General features: G+C 44.0%; 1 protein-coding gene across 2 annotated transcripts; it reads right to left on the reverse strand.

Moving 5' to 3' along the window:
* Positions 1 to 2,072: 2,072 nt before the first annotated feature.
* Positions 2,073 to 22,681, reverse strand: FRS3 (fibroblast growth factor receptor substrate 3). 2 transcript variants are annotated; one of them, XM_056845076.1, is made up of 8 exons: positions 22,609 to 22,681; positions 14,856 to 14,949; positions 13,156 to 13,292; positions 12,634 to 12,722; positions 11,270 to 11,456; positions 6,154 to 6,315; positions 5,080 to 5,237; positions 2,073 to 3,047 (listed from the first exon to the last, which is right to left on the reverse strand). In XM_056845076.1, the coding sequence occupies exons 4-8, from the start codon at positions 12,697 to 12,699 to the stop codon at positions 2,106 to 2,108; spliced, it is 1,515 nt and encodes a 504-aa protein (XP_056701054.1). In that variant the 5' UTR covers positions 12,700 to 12,722; positions 13,156 to 13,292; positions 14,856 to 14,949; positions 22,609 to 22,681; the 3' UTR covers positions 2,073 to 2,105. The 2 variants fall into 2 exon arrangements, with proteins under 2 accessions (XP_056701054.1, XP_056701055.1); XM_056845077.1 differs by lacking the exon at positions 14,856 to 14,949.
* Between the last annotated feature and the right edge of the window lie 3,362 nt (positions 22,682 to 26,043).

Raw genomic sequence — 26,043 nt, forward strand, 5'->3', positions numbered from 1 at the left:
GGCTGCCTCTGGGGACAGAATAGCAATGGCAAGAAGAAGCCGCCGTACGCACATTCCCTGTGACAGGGTTATTTTTAGCCTAAAGCATCTCTGACAGCCACAGATAAACAAACCTTACTCATCAATAAAGTTATGCAAAAAAAACATAGCTCTAGTCTTTAAGCCGATTCACAATTTCAAGCAGTAGGTTGGGAACTACCAGTGAATTCATAAAAGTATTGTGGGTGGAGGGGTTACCAGATGGTTGGAACTGAAGCTAGACATAATAAGGGTGCGTAGACTACCTTCTTACAAGAACTATTTTTTCTGGTGTGGTGTGAGATCTGCTGCCCCTGCTGCCACTCCTCTACTGCCAGAAATACCTGGCTTTGATTCCAACATGGATGGATGTTAGCCCCTTTACCATGCTTCAGCCAGATTTTTGTATTCTAAAAATAATTTTCTGTAAGTGCTCAGCATGTTTATCCTGCCTTTATTCAATGCCTGTAAAAAAAATCCAGTCCCCCTCCCCCCTCACTTTGAAAGGGCAGGGATATATAGGTAGGTAGTTTAGAATCTTTTTGATGCAAAAATGTTTACGCCGTGTTGCAACCTGGAATTCTGGATGGGCGGGAGGGTGGTGATTTTGCAATTGGCAGAAGGGAAAGTACTGGCATCAGTACTCTGCACAGCCAGTTTGCATTTGTGTGTGTGTGTGTGTGTGTGTGAAACAGAGAGAGAGAGAGGGTGCATCCACAGCAGGCTCATTGCTCAAGATGTCATGTTTAGTTCAATAAAGACATGCCTGTACACAAAACAGAGGGAAAGAACCTCTAAATGACGTTAACAAAACATTGAGCTGCAGCTGAACCCATAACCCTCTCTTAGTTCTGGCATGACAAAAAGGTGCTGGTTTCTCCATGAGAATCTGCCAAGCTGCTATGGTGGCAGCATCGCACTGGGGTTTTGTTAGGATTTGGGGATTTCAAGTTGAACCACTCTTTCTTGCTGTGAGGGTGGAGAAGGGTGTATAATGAGACAGAATCAGAGAAAGGAGCTAAGAGATGGGGGTTGTCTGCATGTGCAACCACTTTGATCTGTGCATGGAGCCAGGACAATCCCTGATCTCAAATGGCTTGGACAACCTTAGATTTAGGCTGAAAGGCCTGGGTATTTAGCTGTGTGATCTAGAGTGGGTATGGTTCTGCGCAGCACTAGGATATTCCATCCTCTTTGCATGCCACTTGGCAAATGAACAAGACAGTTTCTGTAGGTAACTGGCATGGAGCAAATGATTTCTTTCCGAATTCTTTCACATGAGCAAGACATTCTACCATGTTGAAACATCTACCCTTTAACAAATTCCAGGCGCTAATTTCCAAACTACTGCAAAGAAGTCATACGTCAGTATGCCACATCTCCCTTCTTCCTGCTGCCTTTTTGGTTTTCAGCAAGCAGTGCCAAATGAATTGCTTGTGACGTGACACTCTCCTCCCAGCACTTCTCCCTCGCTCAAGGAGAAAATAATTAGCAGCAAACGGTTACACTTTACACTGGATTGGCACTTCAACTTGTGATGTATAAATAAACAAATAAATAAATAAATAGAGGCTGGCTGAAATATAAATAAACAAATAAATAACACACGTAATACTTCTGCACACCTTCAAAAACAAAAGGGGTAAACTCAGTGCCTGTATCGTTTAGGGTGCTCCCCCCAACTGCTCCTTCCTCTGTAATGTTTCTATACTTTCCCAACTGAATAAGTTCTACTCACAGGGCCCTCAAAAGAACCAAATCAAAATCAGAAGGGAGAATTTCAAAGTACGATACCTATACGAAGCTGGAGGGAAAAGGACAAGTGGCACCGTGACAACCACCCTCCTCACTATCAAATGAGTCAAGTTTTCAAGCACTTTGCAAGGTTTCAAAAACTACATGGCAGGAAAAATGGGGGTTGGAAAGAGGCACAAATAGGCTACATTTCTCAAGTTAGCTTGATGGAAGTATCCCAGTTTGTCGCACTGAGAAACAAGGGCGCGATGAAAAGATGGCAGTTACACTACATGATTCATTGAACAACAGGTACGAAAGCCACAGTGCGGTGCTTGGGTAGGGCTTTCCTCTTACACAGGCAGGTCAGTGCTGTTATGCCGAGTTTTCCTTGAAGTCCCATCGTCCCGAGGCCGTGCCCTCTGCAAGTTGGACATTGCTGCTGTCTTTTTAAGGTCAATGACCGCATAGGAATCCGTCCTGCGGGCTGGGTGTGGAGCAGAAAGTGGGGTACGGGGGACTGGTGTGCTTTGGCGCCCTTTGTGAGGGTCATCCTCCAGTTCCACCTGGATATAATTGAGCTGCCTTTGCTGCTCCAAACAAGGCCGGCGGAAGTCAAAACTGAAGACACTGGGTGTACAGCTGCGGCGCCGTGGCACGCAATTCTCCCTGCGCAAGCCCCCATGCAGGGCAGCGCTTTCTGAATTCATGTAGTTTTGTAAGGGGTCATCTTCCTCAAGCTCAGGATAACCGTTGGGGGAAGGTGTCATGGCATCGCCAGAATCCTCCTCGTCCTGCTCCTGCCTCAGCGGCTGGCACTCCCACACAGGTGGCAGCGAGGGCAGGTTCTCGTAGTGCAGAAGGGTGGTTCGGCGGTGAGAGCAACCATGGGGATTCAGATCTTCACGGGCAATTTTCAAACGCCCGCTGCCCCCACGGCGAAGCAAGGTCCCTCGAGAAGGCAGGAGGCCATTGACGTTTTCGTATACGCACTTGGGCGTGAAGCACTCGTTTTTGCACTCGTTGTTGTTATTGTTAGGGGTGCAGATGTGTCCTGCACACTCCCAGTGGGGTCGGCAGAAGCCATCGCATTTCATCATGTGCCTGTAACCTGGGGAAGGGCCCAGAACAAACTTCACCTCGCCCGGCTGCAGGTAGACTTGGGGGTTCCGATCCTCCAGGGCACAACTGTGGTTGGAGTGGGGGACAGGAGGATGGACTTCAGGCAAAGAGTGCATGCAGTGGTGGCCCCTCCTCTCTCCCTCACCGCTGGCTGTGTTCACATAGGTGTGGGACTGCAAAAGAAAACAGATTAGAGGGTGGTGATGAAGGAGCAAAACAACAGTTGGCAAGAAGCAGATAATGGAACAGGCTGAAGGACTAAGAAAAGTGCTGCAGATATGGCTGGATATGTCTATCTTGGGAAGAAAGAGGAGATACTTGCAGTAATGGGCCTGTGAGATGATAAATGCCCCCAAGACATTTAGGGTCTTGAAGGTAAGTACCAGCATTTTGAATTGAACCTGGAAACAAATGGGCGGCCAGTGCAGCTCTTTCAGCACTGGAGTGTTACGATCCCCATATCCTGTCCCTGACAATAGCCTGGCTGCTTCATTTTAAACCAACTGAAGTTTCCAGACCATTTTCAACGGCAGCCCTATGTAAAGAACATTACAATAGTCTAACCTGGACGTTGCTACGAAAGGTTGAAGGCAGTAGGAAAAGAGGAAGGCCCAACATGAGATAGATTGACCCTATAAAGCAGTGGTTCTCAACCTTTTTCGAGTCGCGACCCCCTTTTACAATTGCCAAGTAACCTGCGACCCTCGTCACATTTGCATACATTTGCATAAATGACATTTTCAATAGGATAAAGAAAACATTTGTTTTTTTGGCAATCCAGGGTATCCATATATATAATTACTTTAAATTTTAAAGTTTAAAACAAACAAGCAAACAGTACTACCACCTGTTGTGCAGCGGCTGTGACTGTGTGGCGAGGCAACCTTTCCTGGCACGGAGGAAAGAGTGCCTCTGAGCATGCACTGCGTTCCTTGTCCTCCCCTCTCTCCCCAAAAACTCTTCCAAGCAGTCCGGGGCTCTCGTGAGGAAACCCCCTCTCTTGTGACTGGGACACTGCTTGTGCACAGAACTGCAGTTATCCCTCAAAGCAGAGCTCTGTTTAATCACCTCACGAGAGTGAAGGGCCAGGAAAGAGCCAAGGGCCGCTTATCCCACTCAAGACTTTTCGTGCCTTTTTCTCCCCTCTGCCAGTCACGGCTCCTTCTGCGCCTCACCGAACCTGCACGCTTGAGGGGGAAATCCCGAACTGCGCATGCACCTCGACTCTCTCCCCCTTGGCCTTGCCAGAGTGGAACTGATGACTCAGGGCAGAGTGGAACTGATGACTCGGGGCAGAAAAGCGAAGCCACACTACAGACATGCGCACTTGGATTCCAGGCTGAAGCTCCCGCCCCACCCGAGCGCGGCTAAAAGTAAAAACAACGTGGCTGTAGCGGCCTCAAGGGGGACCGCCCTCTTCTCCTCCAAGACCTGAACTGTCCGAGCCAGGGGAGCTTCCTCGGCCTCCCACACATCCTGCTGCGTCATCCTCCCAGCGCAGGTGCGACCATGCCCAGGGCTGGCCCACCTGCCTCTTAGTTGGGCGGCGGGGCTACAGCTGGTGTGTGGCGGCGTGCCGCTGCATCTCTGCAGCCCGGCTCCTTCCGGCTGTTGGTCGGCCAGTTCCTCGCTTCTCTGCTTGGGGTCTTCCCTGCCCTCGCAGACGGATCAGGGTTACAGGGCGTCTGGGTTAGTCCTGGACAGCCCGGGATGGGGGCTGTCCCAGGACAGTGGCGTCGACCCCCCAGAAAACACTTCGCGACCCCCTTGGGGGTCCCGACCCCTAGGTTGAGAACCACTGCTATAAAGGAAGCCACAGTTTGCAAAACATGAGGAAGACTGTTAACGACAAGACTTTCTGGAGGACATTAATTCACAGGGTTGCCATAACTCAGAAGCAACTTGGCAGCACAACACACTCAGACAACCTGGATGTAATTTTAGCATGGGTTACTGTGGCCAGGTCATACTTTCAAATAACAGAAAGAGAATGCTGCTCTTAGGTGAGATTCTCCCCACTTTGCAAAATCTGTAAGTTCTGCACACACATCAACTTTTCCAGGAAAAAAATCCCCAGAGCTATAAGGATCAGCATAGGTGAAAAGGAAAGGGGTTGTTTTGTTTGTTGTTGTTTTTGTAGTGAATATACTGGGAACTAGGAGGCATTTCTACACACCATAAGGAGAACAGGAGACATGGTCTTACTTGTTCATCAGGGACAATTAGGGCGTGTGTGGAGTCCTCACTAACTGAGGAATGACGTAGGCTGTTCATGGAGGGATGTCGAGCAGCAGGGCAAGACGAGGCCTCCCCAGGAAAGTTGTGGAATCCATTGGGATATCCTGGAACAGTATATCCTACAGCTGAAAACAAAAAATTAGGTTAGCATTAGATTATGAGCACAGCTCTAAAACTGGCCTTACATAAGGGTGCATGACCCCTTGCAATGAGAACAAGACCCATTTGCTAGGAGGCAAGTACATCTAGAGTGGCTGATGGAGATTCCCACTTTAAGGGGACAGTGTATAACTTGCAAACCAGACCAAATGATTGGCCATGGTTAAATTTTTGACATATGCCCCTCCAGCAGCCATATGTAAGTACATAGGGAAATTCTAATCAAGACAGATATTAAGGCCCTGACTGTCATGCACATCTTCTATAGCGGAACTGGTGGAACTCCGAGAGAAGCCACACGGGAGTCTAAAACCTATCTGACAACTGCTCTCTTTTATGGCTACCTTGGAAACAAGGCATCAGGACGGTACAAAAGGTATGGCTTGACAATAAGCATACCAGATGGAACACAAGTGAAACTGATTTTATGACAGAAATAGCAACAGGCAACTAGCCACTTGGGAAATAAAAAAATTGTAAGCACAGAATTCCCCAGCTTAGGGAAAACAAATCCCAAATAGACATGGTACAAGGCAACTGATCTTTTGCAGAGTGCTGTAACATCACAGATCTGCCCAAGGAACTGCATTACACTACAGTAGTGGACTGGCATGAAATTTGTGTACCGTACAATAGAAAGGCTGAGCTCCTTAAACTGCACCACATGCTCATGGAACTTTACAAAAGGAGCTACTAGGCTTCTGGTTCCTAGGAAGGCTTTAAAGAGCCTGCTTGGCCACACCAAATATTACAAGTTGATGGAGACCTCAAAAAGGGAATCTAAGGGCACAAAATACCCTAAAAAACCTTTAATAAAATATATATTTTTAAAAACGGAATCTAAGAACAAAAGGACAGCATATAACTATGCGAGGGCCTTACCGCTGGGTGTCTGGGGTGTCCGAGTCAGCTCCAGTTCAGCAGGATGACTGTTCCTCGTAATGACGACAGGTTCCTCTACCACACTGATACTGTTACACTGCATCAGGTCCTGCAGCAAGTTAAAAATCTCCTCGGCTCTTGAACACTTGAAGGCAAAAATTCCTAAATAAATGCCAAAAGGGCATTGGGGAGAAGGAGGAGGAGGATTTGTTTTAATGCCAACATGGTTGAATTCTCTAAAGAGAGAACTACACTTTTGAGACAGTGTAACATAACTAACTTGTGAAACTTCTTGTCACAGACATAACCTCTAGGGTTACATAAGGATAGGTAATTAATATGAGTGAACATTCATATGAATTGAATATACAGGATTCATTTATAAGTAATGGATTAAAACTGCAAATCGGAACTTAAATAGGTTAAGCGTAGAAGGCAATTCTCACTTGCTGTTTTTTGAGATCATTAGGGGATTTATTTATGACGTTTACATCTCATCTTTGGGCCTCAAAGCACTAACAGCATAAAATCCTAAATTAATTTAAAAAACAACTAAGATAGTAAGCGATAACACCAAAGACAAGGAACACAAAAATTATCCATAGTTTTCATCATGCACCAAAAGACTAGCAGCAAGAAGGCCTGACAGACCTCCCTAAGGAGGAAGTTGTAGAGGTTGGGCTTGTCACTCAAAAAGCCCTGCTCCTTGACACCAGCAGCCTAAGAGGGCAGTTTTGAAGAGGGGGATAGATTCGTGGTAGCTGGGAGCAGCGGAGCCACTTTGCCTCCTCAGAGGTGTCCTGACTGCTGTGGAGCCTAAAAAAGCACTTTAAAAAACAATATAATGAAAAAGGGGAGAATGCCCCATTGAAAACAGGAAGGCTGCACCACCAATAAAGGTGGCACAGCCCTGGTGCCATTCAAGGGGTGTTCCAAGGGCGAAAGGGATGTGGAAGCTGCCTAAAGGCAGCTCCTCCCCACCCCCCAGGAATGCCCCCCCACACACACACACACCAGCGCAGGCTTTTCCTTCCGGAAAAGCCCTGTTGACGAGGCTGCGCTGGTGGCGGGGGCCAGCATGTTTGCCCCCACACAGGCGTAGGTGCCACCTTATTCCAAAGGAGCTTCGCCCCCACCCCTTCAGGAATGGGCTGCCCCAGACCAGAGCCATGGTCATTGGAACAAGACCTGAAAAGGTACAGGGAAAGGAATATATGGAGAAAATGCTCACCAAAGTACTTTGGACCAAGGCTCTTTGAATCTTGAAAAGCAAGAACTTGACTTTTCTTGTTTTCTTCTTCAGACAACTAGGTCTGGCCATTGAGACAGACAAAATGTTTGGGAATGGGAAGGCGGGATAAGGCCTTACCTGTTTATTGCCCCATTCAGACAAATGTATATTATATGAAATTTTAACTTGTTTAATTTACACACACTTCAGTGCTGCAGCACCCTAGAAAGACAGTACTCTTGTTGCATCCGAGCACGATCCAGAACTTCTGCCTGAGGAAAAGGTGCCTCTTTTTTCCTTACTGAAATGCTACTGCTTGTTCCAAAGGGTTTATTTATTTAGATTTCTATCCTGCCCTCATCCCTGGCCACAGTCGGGCTCCAAGCAGCTACCAACAAATTAACATACAAAATACAATAAAACCATAAAATACAAGAACCAATAAATATCCATTTCACAATCCTAAAAACAACAGTAGTTAAAATTTCTAAATATGGTGCTCGTCACTAGAGTGTAGTTGCCACCACCTCGCATATCAAAGCATTCACCCCCCCTCCCCCCATAGAAAGTTGGTAACCAACCACGAAACAAAAAAGGAGGGTAGGGTAGGGATGGAAACCAGCACTGATGGAAACCGTAGCCGTCCTCAACTATAGGCCTGGAGGAATAACTCCATTTTTCAGGTCCCGCAGGGCCCTGATCTCATATGGAAGGGAGTTCCACCAGGCAGGGGCCAGGACCGAGAATGCGCTGGCCCTAGTTGAGGACAGCCAAACAATAAACAACCAAAACATCATTTCTTCTACAATTCAGCGTGCACTGGATCATATTCAGTGAATCCCAAACAGATTCCTCAATTTAAAAAATGGGAGGAGAGAGAAAGGGAAATAAAGAATAAAGTACAGGAGACAAAGGGAATAAGACAAAAGTAACACCATTTTCAATACTAATATTTAAATGGTAACATGATACAAATTATGTAGGTAGCTGTGCAGGCACAAAGAAAACTTCCAAAAGCAACTGTCATTACATACCTTTTTATTAAGACAAATATCCCCCCACCCAGCTTTGTGTGTGTGTGTGTTTCCTACTGAACATCCATGAAGAATTCTGGTAACACCAAAGTTTGATCACAATTTTGTGATATTTTGATTTAATATGACAAGGCTGATGTTTATGATAAATCCTGGTGCATCTTTTGCACATTCACACAAAGGTTAAATCACTGCCTAAAATAAAGGGAATGCATGCACTGATCTTGGGCAGCGTGAGCCCATGATAACAGACACAAAGCATGAGCAGGCCATTTCCCATCTCATAGTGTCAGCCCAGTTTTGGGCCCGATCCCCTCCTCCAGATCATGAAAGTCTTTTCACTGACTCTACTGTGACTTAAATTTAGGGAAAATATCTTACTTTATATCACACTACACCACTGTTCCTTTCTGCCATAAATATTTCTATCAATTGTCTGATTATGCTGAGCTAACCAATCGGACACTGACGCACACAAACACACACACACAAAATCCCCATAGCAACAAGGACAAGAGCATGGCAACGACAGCTGCTTCTCTGAAGAAAAATATTCTTGGCTTAAAAAAAAAAGTTAAAAAATCCAAGCTCCCCTCCCCCCCACATATATCTACTGTATCTTCCCCCACTGTAAAATTCCCCATTGTAAAATTTTACATCCCTCTGGTACAATTGGTTTAGAATACCAAAGCCCTAAGGGGAAAAGAGAAAAAAAGGGAAATACATATAAGTCTGAGAGGTCTGCCAAAATAGCAGGGTCTTGTAGCTGCTGACAGGTTTTGCTTATAAAACCTGGTTTTCTATGTAGCCTTGTCTGAGAAAAAATAAAAGCGAAGAGCCCAGTATTATATGTCACAGACAAAGAAGACTCAGATTGCTGATGCAGACTAATGCCAGCAAAGAGCAAACTACAGTTTGCAAACCAGGAGCCTCAGGTGTATGAGGTCTTTCTCATCCAAAACAATCACAATCCCTTCTCAGCTTAAACATGACAATGTGTTACATGTGCATTAATGCAAACCATGCTTAATACAAACCACAGTTCCCTTGTAAACCAGAGACTGCACATCATGGTTACATGGAAGCCTGGTTTGCATCAGAGCACACGCAACACAAAACTAGTTATGTAAGCAAGGCAATTATTCTCCTCAATGTGCCATCTGGATGGAGTATAACCATTAGTACACCTCATGTGGAAGTTAGTCCAACGCCACGTTGAGTTATGGCACTCTGCTGAAGTCAGGGAACTAATGCCTGATCCTCAGCAAAACTCTTGTTAAGAAAGCATCATATGCAATCAGGGAGTAAGATTAATAAATTGTATTTATTTAGAGCAAATAACTATTATGCTAAGATACTAATCTTCCATGGCACCTATATCTATGAGTTCCTTGATTAAAAACATGTCTACACATTCACAATATACAGTTATTTATTAAAAATATTTATATCCCACATTCTCAGTTAGCTAAAAATGGCTCATATTATCCCTAAAGCCACTCAGTGCTGCCAAGAGCTCCAGAAAGATTTCTTCTAGGTCCACTTAACACCACCTAGACCTAAAACCCAAGAATTATATGAAACAAAATCATATTCCTTGCTGTTAAGATGTACTGCATGTTTTGCTCTATTCCATTTGTCACATTTATGCCCCACTTTTCTTCTCAGGGCAGTATAACTGGGCCCCCATTTTATCCATAATGTCAGTTAAACTGATAGCGACTGGTTTAATGTTCCCCTTACCTCCTACTCAATGAAGGGCCTACTAGATGTATATGTTTTATTATGTTTTAGAGATGTGGTATGCTTTGTTTTTATCTAATTTATACTTATTGTTACTGGTTTTATAAATTACTGATGTATTCCATTCTGTGTCATGAAATGCCCTGAGCCCTGCCCTTGCAGGGTGAGGGCGGGATAACAACAACATCATAATCAACAACTGTTGCTGTTGTTGTTACCCAGCCCCACCCACCCACCCAACCTCCAAGGATTTTTCTCCATTTGCCCCCACTTTTGCTTCCTGGTGTTACTTACCACTATGCCTAGGAGAGGTTAAAATTTTAAAAAGAGTGGAGAAGTGAGCAGAGAATTTAGGATTGTTCAATAAACCTGATTGTCAGAAGATTCCAGATGAAACAAAGGGAAGTACTTCACATGCAGTCAGTTGAGGAATTCATTGCTATAATATTTGAGGCGGTCATTAACTTGAATGGCTTTTTAAAAAGATTACATAAACTTATGGAGGATGTCTCTCTCTGTGGCTATTAGCCATGATAGTTAAAAATTCATGCTAAGAGAACTATGTTCCCCAACACCAGATGCCAAAGACAAACAAGGAACAGTTATCTCCATCATATCATGCTTGTTAGAAGCATCTTGCCAGTTACTGATGAAATGCTAGATGGACTTTTGGCCTGGTACAGTCAGGCCAGTTAGGCTTTAAATTTGAAAGGCTGAGGGGAAACCCCACCCCCATTTTTTCTGGACTCTCACATTCCTAGTTGGGTTGCCCACCCAACAATTACCAATTTAAAATCTGCTTCACTTCAAAGACTGCTGAAGTTCACTGTAAAATAGCACATATTCATGAAGCGATATAATCACTACCACTAACGTATCAGACCCCAACACAATTCCAAGATTTGAGTAAGCTCACATTTTACCACAGCAACAATCCCAATGTTGTGAGTCCTACTTTTGTCACCAAGATCCCACATTTGACTGATAACATTATATCTGAACACAACTGCTGGTAAATAAGAACCAGTTTCACTATCCATAAGAATGTATGCGTTATTGCAACTTTACAGATACCTGCAGCAAAAAAGTTTTGAAAAGGTATACATACCTTGCCCTGTCTGGCAGCGACGCCCACTCTCAAAGGAGAAGAGGTTGGAGTCATAGCCATATCGGCGCAAGCAAAGGTATGGCCACCGGACTGCATCACGTTTGTGCGTGTGCAAAACAAGTTCCCTCTGCGTCAGCTCCATAATCCCTGAGCCCAGCTCACTGCCTTCATCATCAACATTTGTCACCTGCATGAACACCAAAAAATACTGTCAGGCACTCCAGGCATTATGTCAAATGGGTCATTTGCAAGTTGAACAAGTGTGATATACAGTCATTTGCTGGTGGGATGTGTTTGTTTAGGAAAGTATAGTGATCAAGCAATCTCTCCTTGGTCAATTGCTTTCTTCTTGAGCCAGCATGGTGTAGTGGTTTAGAGCGGTGGTTTGGAGCGGTGGACTCTGATCTGCAGAACCGGTTTTGATTCCCAGCTCCTCCACATGAGCGGCAGAGGCTAATCTGGTGATCCGGATTGGTTTCCCCACTCCTACACACGAAGCCAGCTGGGTGACCTTGAGTAAGTCACACTCTCTCAGCCTCACCTACCTCACAGGGTGTCTGTTGTGGGGAAGGGAAGGTGATTGAAAGCTGGTTTGAATCTCCTTTAAGTGGCAGAGAAAGTCAACATATAAAAACCAACTTCTTCTTTTTCTTCTTATATAATGGTATGAAATCTGTTCAGAATGACTTTGATGCCCGGGAAATATAAGCTGCTAATCCAATCCCAAGAAAGATCTCGAGTGCTCAGGGGGTGATTCCATACTCTGGCACAAAGGGAGTTCTCTTTCCACAGCCCCTCAACCCAGAGGCTTCCAGCTTGCTATTAGCACCTATGTTTGTTCTTTGTGGAGATGAGTATTATGAGCTCAAGCTAGGCTCACAAGCTGCCAAAACAGCTACAACTCCCAGTGGACCCAATCTAAAAGTGTCATCTGATGAAGGGCAACCCAATTTCCTTTCTTTTTCACTGGGAAGCTGAATTGCATGGCCCCCACATGTACCACATAAAAAAGGTGGAATCAACATTTTGAGGACTGCAACTTTTCCAAACATGGGACCAAAACACCAAGCTTAAACTAACAATAGGAGGCTTATAATAAAGACGGTTGCTCTGGACTACTTCAGTGCCATGATGGTATGGAATTTTGTTGTATTGTTTTAGTCGTGAGCCTCCTCAGGCTGGTCTCTGAAGAGGTAGCATAAACATTTTCTAAATAAATAAACACTGTAAACTAGAACATACAAAACAAGCCAGGACATAGAAACACATGATTAAAAAAACAGGACAGAGGATACAAACGTGCCATTGAAAAAATATTTTGACCGATGGCAGAACACTATATAAGTTTAATATATTCATGCTACCTTAAACTTGGTGGGGTGGTTGTCTGGGATACTGTCTTTGCACAGGCAGCTACAGCAACTCCCCATGATGTCAACACCTTGGACAAGTCCTAAAATGTAAGGAAAAAATAACAAAAATGTCAATCACATCAAATTCAGCTTATAAAACTAAAGAAAAAACCCCACTTCCCACCTACTTCTAGTTAAAACTTGTGAACTTTCCATCCATGGTTGAAAAGGAGGGATAGAGAGGGTGCAAGACTGCATGTGGTGAGTGGCAGCACAGAGCACCTGCAGCAGAATGTGCATAGCAAGAATGCTGATTTACAAACAGAAGAAGATTTTCATATTCCATTCGCACTGAGAAAAATACACTACAAAAGGTATCTGTTGCAGACCCAAAAAAAGAATGACAGCCATATGGAACAATTTCATTACCTGCTCTCTTTAGGACGACACACTGAGAAATGCATCTATAGCAGGTCCTAAGGCAGGATCTCAAAGACAAAGTTCTAGAACATTCATGCTTGGTTTCATCCTTACCCAGCCATGGTCTTTAGTATCTTTTAAGGGAAGTGAAGGAATTCCCACTTTATCCCCATAGTCCTCTGCTGGGTGTCATCGTAACCAGGATGTCAGGAAGTCCCCTACAGCTTCACGGGATCTGTGCCATCCTTCACCTAATATGGAAAATGGAATCAAGAGCACAGTGAATGTACCATTTGGCAGGCCCCTTTTCTATTCCCACAGCCAAGACACCATTTATTATTATCACTCTTTTCTTAATGGTACTGTAAGGCAGAACTCAATCAGAAATATTTGCTATTGCACACATACCAGTTTATCCTTGAGAATGTGAATTAGAAATATACCATAAACAATAAAGCATGGCTTCACAGAGGTACAGTTATAACATTTACTATATTCAGCACTAATTTGGTTTCCCACTTTGATCCTCTGCACTTTTATCGTATGCACAAAAGCATATCAGGAAAGGAATTGTCTTTGGAAAATAATCCAGGTATCCAGAGTCATTTTTTACAGTGTTTGGATGCCAGTCAACTAATTACCTACTATTTGACTGCAGGGAAATATTGTCAAATATTCCAGGAAGGCAAGAATGTCCTTGTGTAGGTAAGATGTTTAGTCTTTTACTCTTTGCATCAGAATGTGACTCAATAGCAAAGGCTCCTTGTTGCCATCTCCTGCAGGGGTCAAAGTTCACCAATTAGGAAGAGATACCCTGCCCTCCTTATAATAATAATTGCATTCGACAACTGACTTTTATCATTTACAGTCACTACCAATGGTTTATTTGTTCAACGTTAATTTTAAAAAGTTTAGTATTTATTTGAGCTGTCGTTGGGTTTGGGGGTTAAAATCCAAGAACAGTTCAATATCTTGGATTCCATTTAAATACAGTTTATTTGAAATTAATAATAGTTGACCATAATGATTTAGAACTGAAATTCTAATGTTTCATACAACAGTTAACGGATGCTTTGTAACTAGCTTACGATCTCTTTCATCATAACCATCCTAATAATTAAAGCTTTAAACAGCTGAATGCTCAAACGTAAGACAATAAAGAGCCAGTAAGCCACCTAAATGCAATTTTACCTGTTTGGGATCTCAAACTGATGTGTGGGAAAACCTTGAAAGTTTCAACTGCTGTATTAAATGCACTCAGTCCTGAGAATATTATTGCCACATAACTTCTGTGGTTAAGGACATGGATCATGAGTCTCCTTATTCATATGCATTGGTAAGATAAACTTAATTCAGCATAGTTGAGAGGACTTTACTTCCATACCAACGTTTTTTTTCCCTAGAACTGAGGGGTTATTCTACTAAGAGCTATTAGTGTCAAGCATACAAGTAAACACAAAGCACGTTTTCAAACTGTGCTCCAGGGCTTCCTCACTGAGAAGATCAGCAATTACGGGCAAACTGTGGAAAAACAGCTCACCCACTATGACTAATTTTTCCTTGTAATAGACAACCTCAGAGGAAGACTGGGTGTGTTCTAAACTTTTGTAATCGTGGTATTCCAAATCCCAAATTTTTTTGCAGCAACTTGTTCCACTTACTGGCTGTGGCTGAAATCCCTTATTTCTCTCACCCACAATATGAGTTATCAACTTAAAAAGTGGAACACAAACAAGTCTTTAGTTTCCTAAGTTCTCAACAACAACAACAACAACCACCTCTGTCTGCCCTTCTCCAGTCCTCTGGAAGCTCACCTGTCTTCCATGTTTATGTTGGCCGTTTTTCCTGTTGCCTCCAGCTTGGGTGTAAATTACACTTCCTTTGCACAGGCATGAAGTGCCAAACATTCTGTAACCAATTAATACACAACACATATCACTACTGTATTGTGCAAAAATGTCCTTCAAGTTACACCCTTAATATGGCTCAGAATATTCTCAACAATGGCAACAAGTATACAAAAATATACCAAGCTCAGTTCAACGTTAACTTAAAAGAAAAAGGGAAAAAATAACAGAAGAAGGAGTAGGGCTGTGGCATACTAACAATAAAAAAATATATTAGTGACTGCCATTCTTTAGAATTGATTTAGCCAATTCATTGTCTTCACACGTTACAGTTGCAGGAGACAGTTGGGTCTCTAAAACTGAGCATTGTTTTGATGGCTCTCTCCCCACTGATCAAGAACAGCTTCAGTGAAAGGGCTACCAACGTGCCAAAACAGCACAGCTTTAACCGTGTGCAACAGGAAATCTTTTTCATGATGCATGCCCTATTACTATGGCCTTTTATGCACGGCCGTTTCCCTCGTGGTTATCCCTCCGACGACGTCAGGTCTTTGCTTTGATTATGCATGCCGTTTCCGACTGTCAGAGGTTGCCTCGCACTCCCCCTGCGTTTCCTGCGTTTTGCCAGCGTTTTCAAATTTGAGATAAAACCTATCTCTAAAACTACGGGTAAAATGCAGGGAAATGCAGGGGGAGAGCAAGGCGACCTCTGACGGTCAGAAACGGCATGCATCATCAAAGCAAAGACCCGAAGCTGTCAGAGGGGTGACTGCAAGGAAATAGCCATGCATAAAAGGCCTATGTTAACATCTGATAGTTTGCCCCAACTCTGGCAGCCTGTTGAACCAAATTTTAAGAAGAGAACTGATACGGAATATAATTAAAATTAAGCTAGATCGAAATCAAAATGAAGTCTTTAACAATACCCTCCCCGTTTACCCCCATGGAAGCTGTATTTTTATATATGAATGTGTATACATACACACACACACACACACACACACACACACACACATAGAGCTAGGATCAATACAAAAAGCTGCATTTTTTCCAACTGGAATATTAATGAACTACCAGCCTGAGAGAATGTAAATCTGTAACAAGACCCAGTCCTGCAATTCTAAGAAAAGCAATGGATATTTCCAGTATAAAAGCAGCAGATCTGAAGGCAGCAAATATATAGGAAACAAGCCAGACAGGATTAGTGAACTATCCACCTTAAGCACTTAGCTGTGCATATGCTGTGCCATCCCTGGAATCTAAGTTGTAGACTTGTATTAAGGCTTAAAAGGCTGCCAAATGCACACTACAAAAAACTCCCTAGCAACAACAGAGGCAGGCAGGATTTCTTAAACTGGTAGTATCCTCAAACACAACACCATATTGCGGACCCTTTAGACAGCTGTGACAACGTATTGCATTTAGTGTTTTTTTTCACATTCCTTCAATAGAAGAGAAAATATTTGCCTTAGCTACAGACAAGAGTATGTTTCTCCCAATGAACTCAGTGGGGTTTGTTTTTGAACAAACATGCATAGGAGCAGGTTGCAGTGCTGCCTATCTAGCACTTGTTATGCTATCCCTCCTTCCAAGGAGCTCAGCGTGACAAACATGATTGTCTTATCCTTCATTTTACCCTCACAATAACACTGTGGCCACTACATGGTTTAGGCTGAGAGGGACTGACAGGCATGATATAATTCAGTAAGATTCATGGCTCAGTGGAGATTTGAACCCAAATGTCCCTGGTCCTAGTTTGAGCACACCATCGCGCTAGTGTCATAGTAACTGTAGACAAAATTAGCAATTCCATCCCTGTTTGCCATCCCAATAAATAATATATCCTTGAAAACACTGGCATTGCTCCAGTTTGTTTCTCTAATCAGAATTTGAAAGATCCATAGTTTCCAGGTCTGAAATTTCTTTCTGAGCTTCACTGACCAAGAAATGAACAGATGTGCATGAATTAAAACAAGCTTGATCTCGTTCACAGGTTAGTTTATCCCCTGATTGTATATATTTTCAAACATTCAGAGGTATTTAACTTGATGGAGGTCAGGGAGGGATAGGTTGGGGAAGGTGTTGCATTGTACACCAAAGGGGGCATAGATTCAAATAAGTTAGAAAACGGTAGGGGAATGAACTCCCTAACAGAAACAATATAGGTGGAAATACTGAGCCCTAAGGGTTACTTAAAAGTGGGGGTATATTATTGCCCACCTGATCAAACCCTTGAGGCTGATCTTGAGATGGTGAAGGAAATAAGGAAAGTGACTAAAGCAGATAATGCTGTGATACTGAGAAATTTCAACTGCCCTCACTCATATTGTCTGGGTAAGCATGTGCTTGAGTCACGCTGTAAAAATGAGATTCCTAAACATCATAAATGACTCTGCCCTGGAACAGCTAGTCACAGAGCCAACAAGCAGGGCAGTGATCTTGGGCTCGGTTCTGTGCCAGGCTCCAGATCTGGTGAGAGATGTAAATGTTGTTGCACTAATTGGGAACAGTGATCATAATGCTATTAAGTTCAGCATTGACAACAATGGAAAGTTGCCGCTAAAGTAAGGTTGCCAGCCTCCAAGTGGGGGCTGGAGATCCCCCAGAATTACAACTGATCTCCAGACTACATAGATAGCTTATTTATTTATTTAATAAATTTATTCCACTTCTCCTAGAAAAAATGGCTGCTTTGGAAAGTGCAGTGTATAGCATTATACCCTACTGAGGTCCCTCCCCTCCCTAAAGCCCACCGTCCCAGGCTCCATCCTCAAATCTCCAGGTATTTCCAAACCCAGAGTTGACACCCCTACCCTAAAGTCAAGGAAGCTGTAAAAAAGTAAAGAGGCTTCTTTTAAAAAGAGGAAGGTCGGCCTCAATGAATCGAACAGAAGGGACCACAGGCTCTGGCAAAAGAAATGTTAGTTAATAATTTAGGCATGCAAAAAGAGAATTTGAGGAGTGGATTACTAAGAGCATCAAGACAAACAATAAAAATTTCTTTAATTATATCTGGAGCAGGATACCAGCTGGAGAAGCAGTTGGGCCTTTGGATGACCAAAGAATAAAAGGATTGCTAAGGGAAGATGGGAAGATGGCAGAGAAGCTCAATGATTTTTTTGCTTCTGTGTTCACTCTGGAAAGTCTGGGGCTTGTACCCACACCACAGCCACTGTTTCCAGGAACGGAGTCTGAAGAACTGAGCCGAATTGGTTAAGCGATAGAAAGCAAAGAGTAGGAATAAATGGATGGTTCTCACAATGGAGAGAAGTAAGCAGTGCGGTTCCACAAGGGTGGTACTATTTAGTTTGTTCATAAATGATCTGGAACTGGACGTTTGCAGATGACACAAAATTATTCAGGACGGTGAAATCCAAAGATGACTGTGAAGAGCTACAGGAGGATCTCCACAGATTGGGTGAGTGGGCGTCAATGTGTCAAATGAAGATCAATATTACTAAGTGTAATATGATGCACACTGAACAAAAATAATCCCAACTTCAAGTAGATGTTAACGGGGTCCAAACATGCTGTGATTGGGAGGGAAAGAGATCTTGGGGTCATAGTAGATAGTTCAATAAAAGTGTCAACCAAGAGTGCTGCAGCAGTGAAAACGCCAACACTATGTTGGAGACTGTTAGGAAAGGGATTGAAAATAAAACAACAGATATTATAGTTCCCCTGTATAGGTCTATGGTTCAACCTCACTTGGAATACTGTGTACAGTTTTGGTCACTGCATCTCAAAAAGGACATTGCAGAGCTAGGAAAAGTATAGAAGAGGGCGACCAAGATGATTATGAAGGATAGCTATATCAGTGGCTACTAGCCACGGTGACTCAAGGGGAACCTCCATGTTCAGAGGCAGTCAAACTGTGAATACGAGTGCCAGGAGGCAACATCAGGGGTAGGACCTCCAGGGGAACTGGTTTGCCACTGTACGAGACAGGATGCTGGAATGGGTGGACCACTGGTCTGACCCTGCAGAGCTCTTCTTATGTTCTTATGTCTCTGTGCATTCGCTGTGTTTGCAGGTTCACTGTGAAAGTGCAGAATCTGCTTCCTAATGCAAACACTGGCATGCTGAGAATCACAGCTGTGGTTTTGGTCAAAACTAATGGACAAAGACAAATTTAGAAACACGTTGACTGTATCTACTGAACACTCAAGCCAGCTTTTCTCATTGCAACTGAGCAACTGTTACAGGATCAGCACAATGTTCCTAACAAAACCATAACATTTGAAGCACATCTCCTCTGTTTCTTAACGTATGTATAAACTTCAGAAACATATTAGGTTAGATCCAAACAGTTTTTCTGCTGGTGAGAAAGGAAGGAGAGGTTCCCTCTGACCAGGACAAAAGGCTATACTGAGGGTCATGTGTCCTGAACGTACAAAAGCCATGTGAGACAAGAGCTGGGGGGGGGGGGGCTTTGGGTGAGACTGAACCAACACACTGCTAGGATGTGCAGCTGCTCTCAAAGTTTCAGCACTGTACACATGATTAAACAAAACTTTGCAAATGTTTCTATTTGCTATATTTTACAACATAAAAATAAGAAAAGTATGATTTTATCAGGTCAGAATGCAGATCTACAGTCTTGCACATTAAAAAATGTAACACATCAATGGAACTCCAACGCACTGCAAAACTCTCTTCTTCCCACTGGCTGCTATTATTTGCACCCTAGCTCTATCAACCACCCATACACCATGCATAAGCTTGTTCCCCATTTTCCCTTCTCGCCCTGCACCACAGCAATTTGTGCTCCACACACACACCTAAATAACCTGAACTTTGAGTAATAATTTGTGCAAAACAGAATATTTTTGTAATAAAACAAGTACATCTTTGAGAATGGGATTTGGCTTTCTGTGGTACAGAGGATGTTTTTTTAATGTACAAATTAGAACTGTTGGTTGCTCCTACCTGCTGGGGAGTTAGGGTGGTCACTACTAGGATCTTTTTCTGTGGCTACTCCTAATTTATGGAATAGCATTCCTGAAGTTGTTCCTTCATCTTCTTCTATTTTGCTGAGATGAGGTGATTCAGGAGGGCCAATGACTCTGCCATCTAATCTTTAATTACATATGCTTGTTTAGTGTTTATAGAGTTTTAATTGGATATTGCTTTTATTATTATTATAACCCACACGGAACACAGTTGCAGAGAACGGCAGGCTAAAAATATTTTAAATAAATACAAATAAACAGATGTGGATATATTATTTATTTTAATACATTTTTATCCCATCCTTCCAAGAAACTCAGGGCAGTGCACTTCATTCCCCCCTTCTCCATTATAACCTCAAAACAATTATGTCCTTGAAACAACCCAGAGACATAGGATAGGCCGAGAGACAGAGTGATTGGCCCAAGGTCACCCAGTGTGCTTCATAGCAGAGCGGGGATTTAAAACTCCCGTGCCCAAATCCTAGTCCAGCACTCTGAACACTATACTATGAAAAGACACTGAGATAACAGCAGGTATCTGTAATGATCACAAAAGTCAATGTGAAGTTTTCCAAAAGTATCCCACCCCATTTTATTTAGATATCACTTGAAAGATAGGCCACACATACTGGGGGGAAAATACAACTGCTGTTCATACTCTCTAGGAACACATGCCAAGTCATATTTGTTTGAAAACCCCTTTATTCTTTTCTACCTCTTTACTACTTTACAGTGCAATCCCAGAGTTCCACCCTTATGAGCCCACAGAAGTCAATGAACGCAAATGGGTGTAGCTCTGCTTAGGATAGCACTCTTATAATCAGACTTTATACATCATGCAGCTGCTCTGTGGTTAGTCACTGATCACAGAGCAGCTACGTGCCAATTTGGTGATGTGTAAAAATGAATTATTTTGTGACGAGCACTGACAAACCACAGCGACTGCTTGATTAGTAGTTCTAGAAAAATATGGCATCCAAATCAATAATGGCATTCTGTTTTATAAGCTAGTGGTTTTCTAGCATCACAAACTTGAGGGTCACTAATAGATACTTTATAATGACTGAACAACACTGTCCATGATGTACAGAAAGCTGATTCCAGTGAGTAGTATTTTACTTGCAGTCACTAACTTCTGCTTCTGTTCTGTCATAAAAGATAAAGCTGATGGCATACTGTCAACAGTAATTACTTGTATTCTAATAACAACACTGGCATTTTGTTGCATGAAAAAAGTTATAATGAAGTATTCTAGAAGGCAACAAAGCAACACTCTGCTGTATCCCCTCATTAGTTTATTTGTGTTACGTGATCTATCTTAATCTCAACTCAAACTCAACAAACATCAATATCAAAATGCAAACACACACACAAAACAAACTGAATATACATTGTGACAGGCTTGTGGAATATTAAAAACTTAAAACCCTTTGACCCTCCAACATAAGGCAGCTCATTCCCACAACTTAAACACAATCATCTCCTTAACTTCTTACACTGTGACATAATCCATATGCAGTTTTGCAAATGACGTACACAACACAAAACCAAAAACAATTAAGGAGAAGATATTGTGGAATAGATGAGTGGTTCCTAATCACTCTACTCAAGGGGAATTTTGTGACATTTGGGACCCACTACCCAGTTCTAAGCCCCAAAATATACAGCCTTGCTCTGCATAAACTCTTGTTGTTGCATCATCCAGAACCAGAACTGCAGAAATCTGAGCTTATAAAAAGTTACTGGTACCTAGAAGTTTAAAATATGCAGGCTGGGCTTCTAAAAATAAAGCTTACATTGGTTCTCAGAAACATAATTAAAACAAAAACAAAAACCCCTGACCCACTAAACCTTTGGGCCATTTCCTTCAATGGCACAGCAGGAGGGAAATGCAAGAGAAATGGCAGCTGATGGAGAAAAGTGAACACAAAACTCCTATATGGATATTCCATTGCTAGTGAGAATACATCTGCTTCCGAAGCAAAAATGATGGGCGGGAAAAAAGAACCCTGCCTGTGTGGATGCAGCCTAAAAGGGATGCCCTCCTATGCAGACAATTCCTAGTAGCTGGACCTGTGTGCCACACCGCCACAGTTTTCAGTGTTCAGTCTGGAAAACAGGGCCAACCTTCAAAAGCATGTTTACTTCTGAGACAAGCGCGGCGGCGGCCACCCAGAGTTGCCAGACAGCAAAAAGGGTGGTTCAAGAGCGCAAATGGTGGCGATCCAACGGGGCATGTGGCAGGAAAGCGGGTCTTCCCCGACAGGGTGTCATCAGAACGACTGATGGGTGAACAGAGAAGAAATGAAGAGCACCGAAACAGAAGGTGAACCAGGGTGGATGCTGAAGCGATAGGGAAGACAAACCTTGGGAGGTAGCAGTTGAGAATATGAGAAAAGTATATGTAGGATATGCAAGTGTGTGTGTGGGGGGGGGGGGTCGCTTGGAACTGCTAATAGCCACAGATAGCAATAACGATCACAAATACAGGGTTATGTGGAAGATGGAGGGGGGGGGTGTCTTAGGCATGGATTCTCGAGGAAGCAAGTGGGGAGGTGATGTGTCAGTCTGCAGCAGTCCGCTGAGGAAGTGTGGGGAGGCCAGGCGCGCGGGCGGAAGGCTGGTCTGGGACTGGGGGTTGGGGGCTCAGAGATGGGAGGAGGGCGTCGAGGGCAGCCGCACGCAGTGGCCGGGGACCCCGGGTGAGGGTTAGGGCGAGGCCCGCGGCCAGGGGACCCCGCAGGGCAGGCCGAGGGGGGGTTCAGTACCTGCGGCGCTGTCCGGGCGCTGCGGGAGCCGGAAGGGCGGAAGGAGCCGAGGCGCCGCTGCCGTCCCTTCCCCCCCCCCCCGCCTCGCTCAGGCCGGGGCCGCCGGGAGCAGCGAGTGCGGCCGCCGCCTAGAGCGTCTCTCGCCGGCCGGAGGACCCGGGGCCAAGGCGGGAGGAGGAGGAGGAGGAGAGGTGTCGGCCGCTAGGGGGCGCTGCGCGCGCGCGCCGCTCGCTCCTTGGGCGGGACGGTGTCTCGACTCGATGGGGGAGGGGGGAAGAGCGCGGAGGGACTGAGCGGAGGGGGGGGGTGCAGGGGAATCCTGCTCAGGGTCGTTTGCCCAGAAAGTCCCGCAACGAAGCTTCGTGCCTTTTATCAATCGTCTTGCGTGCTGCAGAGTTTAATTTTACCCCGCGGAGCCGGTTTTAGAGTGCCAGAAGTTGGAGTCATATGTGGCCATTTATGCACGGGAGGCTTTGCCTTGGGTTTGCCACTCTCTAGGGTGCACCTTTCCCCCCCCATCCAAATTCTCCAAACTCTGCAGGGGGGCTTATTGTTGAGTTTGGAGAATTTGAATTGGGGGGGGGGGAGGAATGTGCATCTAGAGCAGCAAAATCTCCTGTGCATAAATGGCCTGAGAGTGTCTCTGAGCATGGAACTCGTGCTTTCTCCTCTCCTACCGTGGTCGAAAAGGAAGGAGACTAAAACGAGGGTCCCATTTTTGAAATTAAACACTGACGGCGAGAATAAAGACTGTAGCTTTACATTCTCTCGCGCTTGGAGCCCTCGGCAATAAACAGCCGCGCTACAGAATGCCCAGTCACGTGGCTCAAAATAGCAGTGTGCAAAATGAATGGATCCGTAACTTAATGTTATCCCTTCTAGTACTAGCCCTCCAAGTGCTTCATATAGCTAAATGTATGAATGCCTCCACTGGAGTGGCTTGCCTTTGAAATGACAGGAAACCTATGCAAATCAGTATCTAATGTTCAAGGAATGAGTAATGAGCCTGCATGAATGAACACACCCCAAAGAGACATCTACATTTACCATATTTACCATCTACAGTTCCATTATGCTGTAACCTGGATGGCTAGTGCTGCCCTCCAGGTACTAGCTGGAGATCTCCTGCTATTACAACCGATCTCCAGCCAACAGAGGTCAGTTCACCTGGAGAAAATGGCCGCATTGGCAACTGGCCTCTATAGCATTGAAGTCCCTCCCCAAACCCCACCCTCCTCAAGCACCGCCCCAAAAACCTCCCGCCGGTGGCAAAGAGGGACCTGGCAACCCTATGGATGGCCCAGGCTAAACTGCTCTCGTCATCTCAGAAGCTAAGCAGGGTCCGCCGCCCTGGTTAGTATTTGAATGGGAGACCACCAAGGAAGTCCATGGTTGCCTAAACAGACGCAGGCAAGGGCAAAACCACCTCTGAACGTCTCTTCCCTTGAAAACCCTATGGGGTCGCCATAAATCAACTGTGACTTGACAGCACTTTATACACACATAGTTCCATTTATACAGCACTTTATACACACATAGTTCCATTATCTGCTTCTATCTAAATACTGCTGTATCTCCCAATGTTTGTTGCAGGGTGCATTTTAGGGATATAGCAAAGTCAGAAGATATATTAATAGGGTTGCCAGTCTAGAGGTGGTGGCTGGAGATCTCCTGCTATTACAACTGATCTCCAGCTGACAGAAATCAGTTCCCTTGGAGAAAATCACCCCTTTGGCAGTTGGAGTCTATGGCATTGAAGTCCCTCCCATCTCCAAACCTCACCTTCCTCAGGCTCCACCCCAAAAATCTCCAGGTATTTCTTGACCCTGGCAACCCTATTACTGATTTTTTGTATGCAAGAGACAGAGAAAGAACCTGTGGGCAATTTCTGCCCCACTTTAATTTCAGTTTCTGGTTTCTGCAAACACAACAACTAGATCTGAAACAAAATCAAAGCAAGCACTCCTGTGCGGGAGGAGGACAGCTGATAGCAAGAACTTACAGGCAATAGCACATATAAATTCTGGTGGTATTTTCTACTAATTTGTTGTTTATAGAATGTTGTATGAAGATGTCTGAAGCACATAATCCCTGGGTAAAACGACCTTCCCTTCACCTCCACCCAAAAGGCTGGATTGCTCATATTAACAATATCTTCATTAAACTTTTTGCATGTGAAGACAAGACATTCAGGGGCACAGTCAGGGCACAGACAGTATAAACTACACCTAACTCAGTTGTTAAACAATTGCCATCCATTCTTCCAACACAGATGGAACATCACTCAGACATATCCACACACAAGCCATATAAGAAAACTCTCCCTTTATGCTATCTCATGCCAAATGTCACACAGGGCTTTCACTTAGGCTAATTTAAGCTGGCAATATATTTTGTTTTCCCTGAAAGAAATCCTCATGGATTGGAATGCCATTAAAAGGTGTGTCCCTTCCCCCCCCCTACCCCAGATGTCCTTGTTTATGACTGTCAAACACACCCACCCACACATACCAACAAGTACTGGTAGCCTCTTTGTGTCTTAATTAATATCATAAAATAATAATTCTCAATATGTTCCACCCACATACCACAGCAAGTGTTCAAACAGATTGCAGAACATGATGTCAGTTTAGAGCTTGGTTCTCTAGCAATGCTCTCTAGTGCATTTACATGTGCCAGGTTTACAAAACCGGGGGGGGGGGTGGATAATAGACTCAGATGTTACTTTCCCTCTGATTCCAAAAGTATTGTCCCACTCCACTCTTAACCCACTACAAATACATGCTTATTGTATTCTTAAATATAAGGTTGGAGCAAAGTTCTCAGACAAAATACTACGTGCAAACAAAACCAGACAGTTGCTGCTTGCTAACAGTTATTTTTCTGGAGGCTTGGCAGAGTAAGAGTAAAGAAACTGACAGATCTGGGTAGATGAAATATACTGTGATTTTTTTAAAAAATCTGATGCCTCAGTTATTTTTTATCCTTCTTCATAAACATCTCATCAGATCTTGGAAGCGAAGTAGGGTTGGTACTTGGATGGGAGGCCACCAGGGAAGACTTTGCAGAGAAAGGCAATGGCAGAGAAAGGCAATGGCAAACCACCTCTGCTTAATCACTTGCCTTGAAACCCCTATGAGGTCGCCATAAATCAGCTGCAACTTGATGGCACTTTACGCACGCACATAAACATCAAAGACAGCCACAGGTCCAGATGTTATATCTGTTGGGGTTGACAGCATATCAATATAATGTATTATTGGAGAGACCACATAACTCCGGGGCCAGCATTATCAGCGCAATCCCAAGGGGGGGGGAGCAGTCAGGGAGCTGACTGCCCAATATACCAGCATACCTCCAAGTTATGCTGTCATAAATTTGAGATGTGTTGGTGCTACTGCACCAGTGCCAGGCACCACAGCCACCCACCAGGGC

The sequence above is a fragment of the Euleptes europaea genome, chromosome 2 (genome assembly GCF_029931775.1).
Source record: "Euleptes europaea isolate rEulEur1 chromosome 2, rEulEur1.hap1, whole genome shotgun sequence".
NCBI lineage: Eukaryota > Metazoa > Chordata > Lepidosauria > Squamata > Sphaerodactylidae > Euleptes > Euleptes europaea.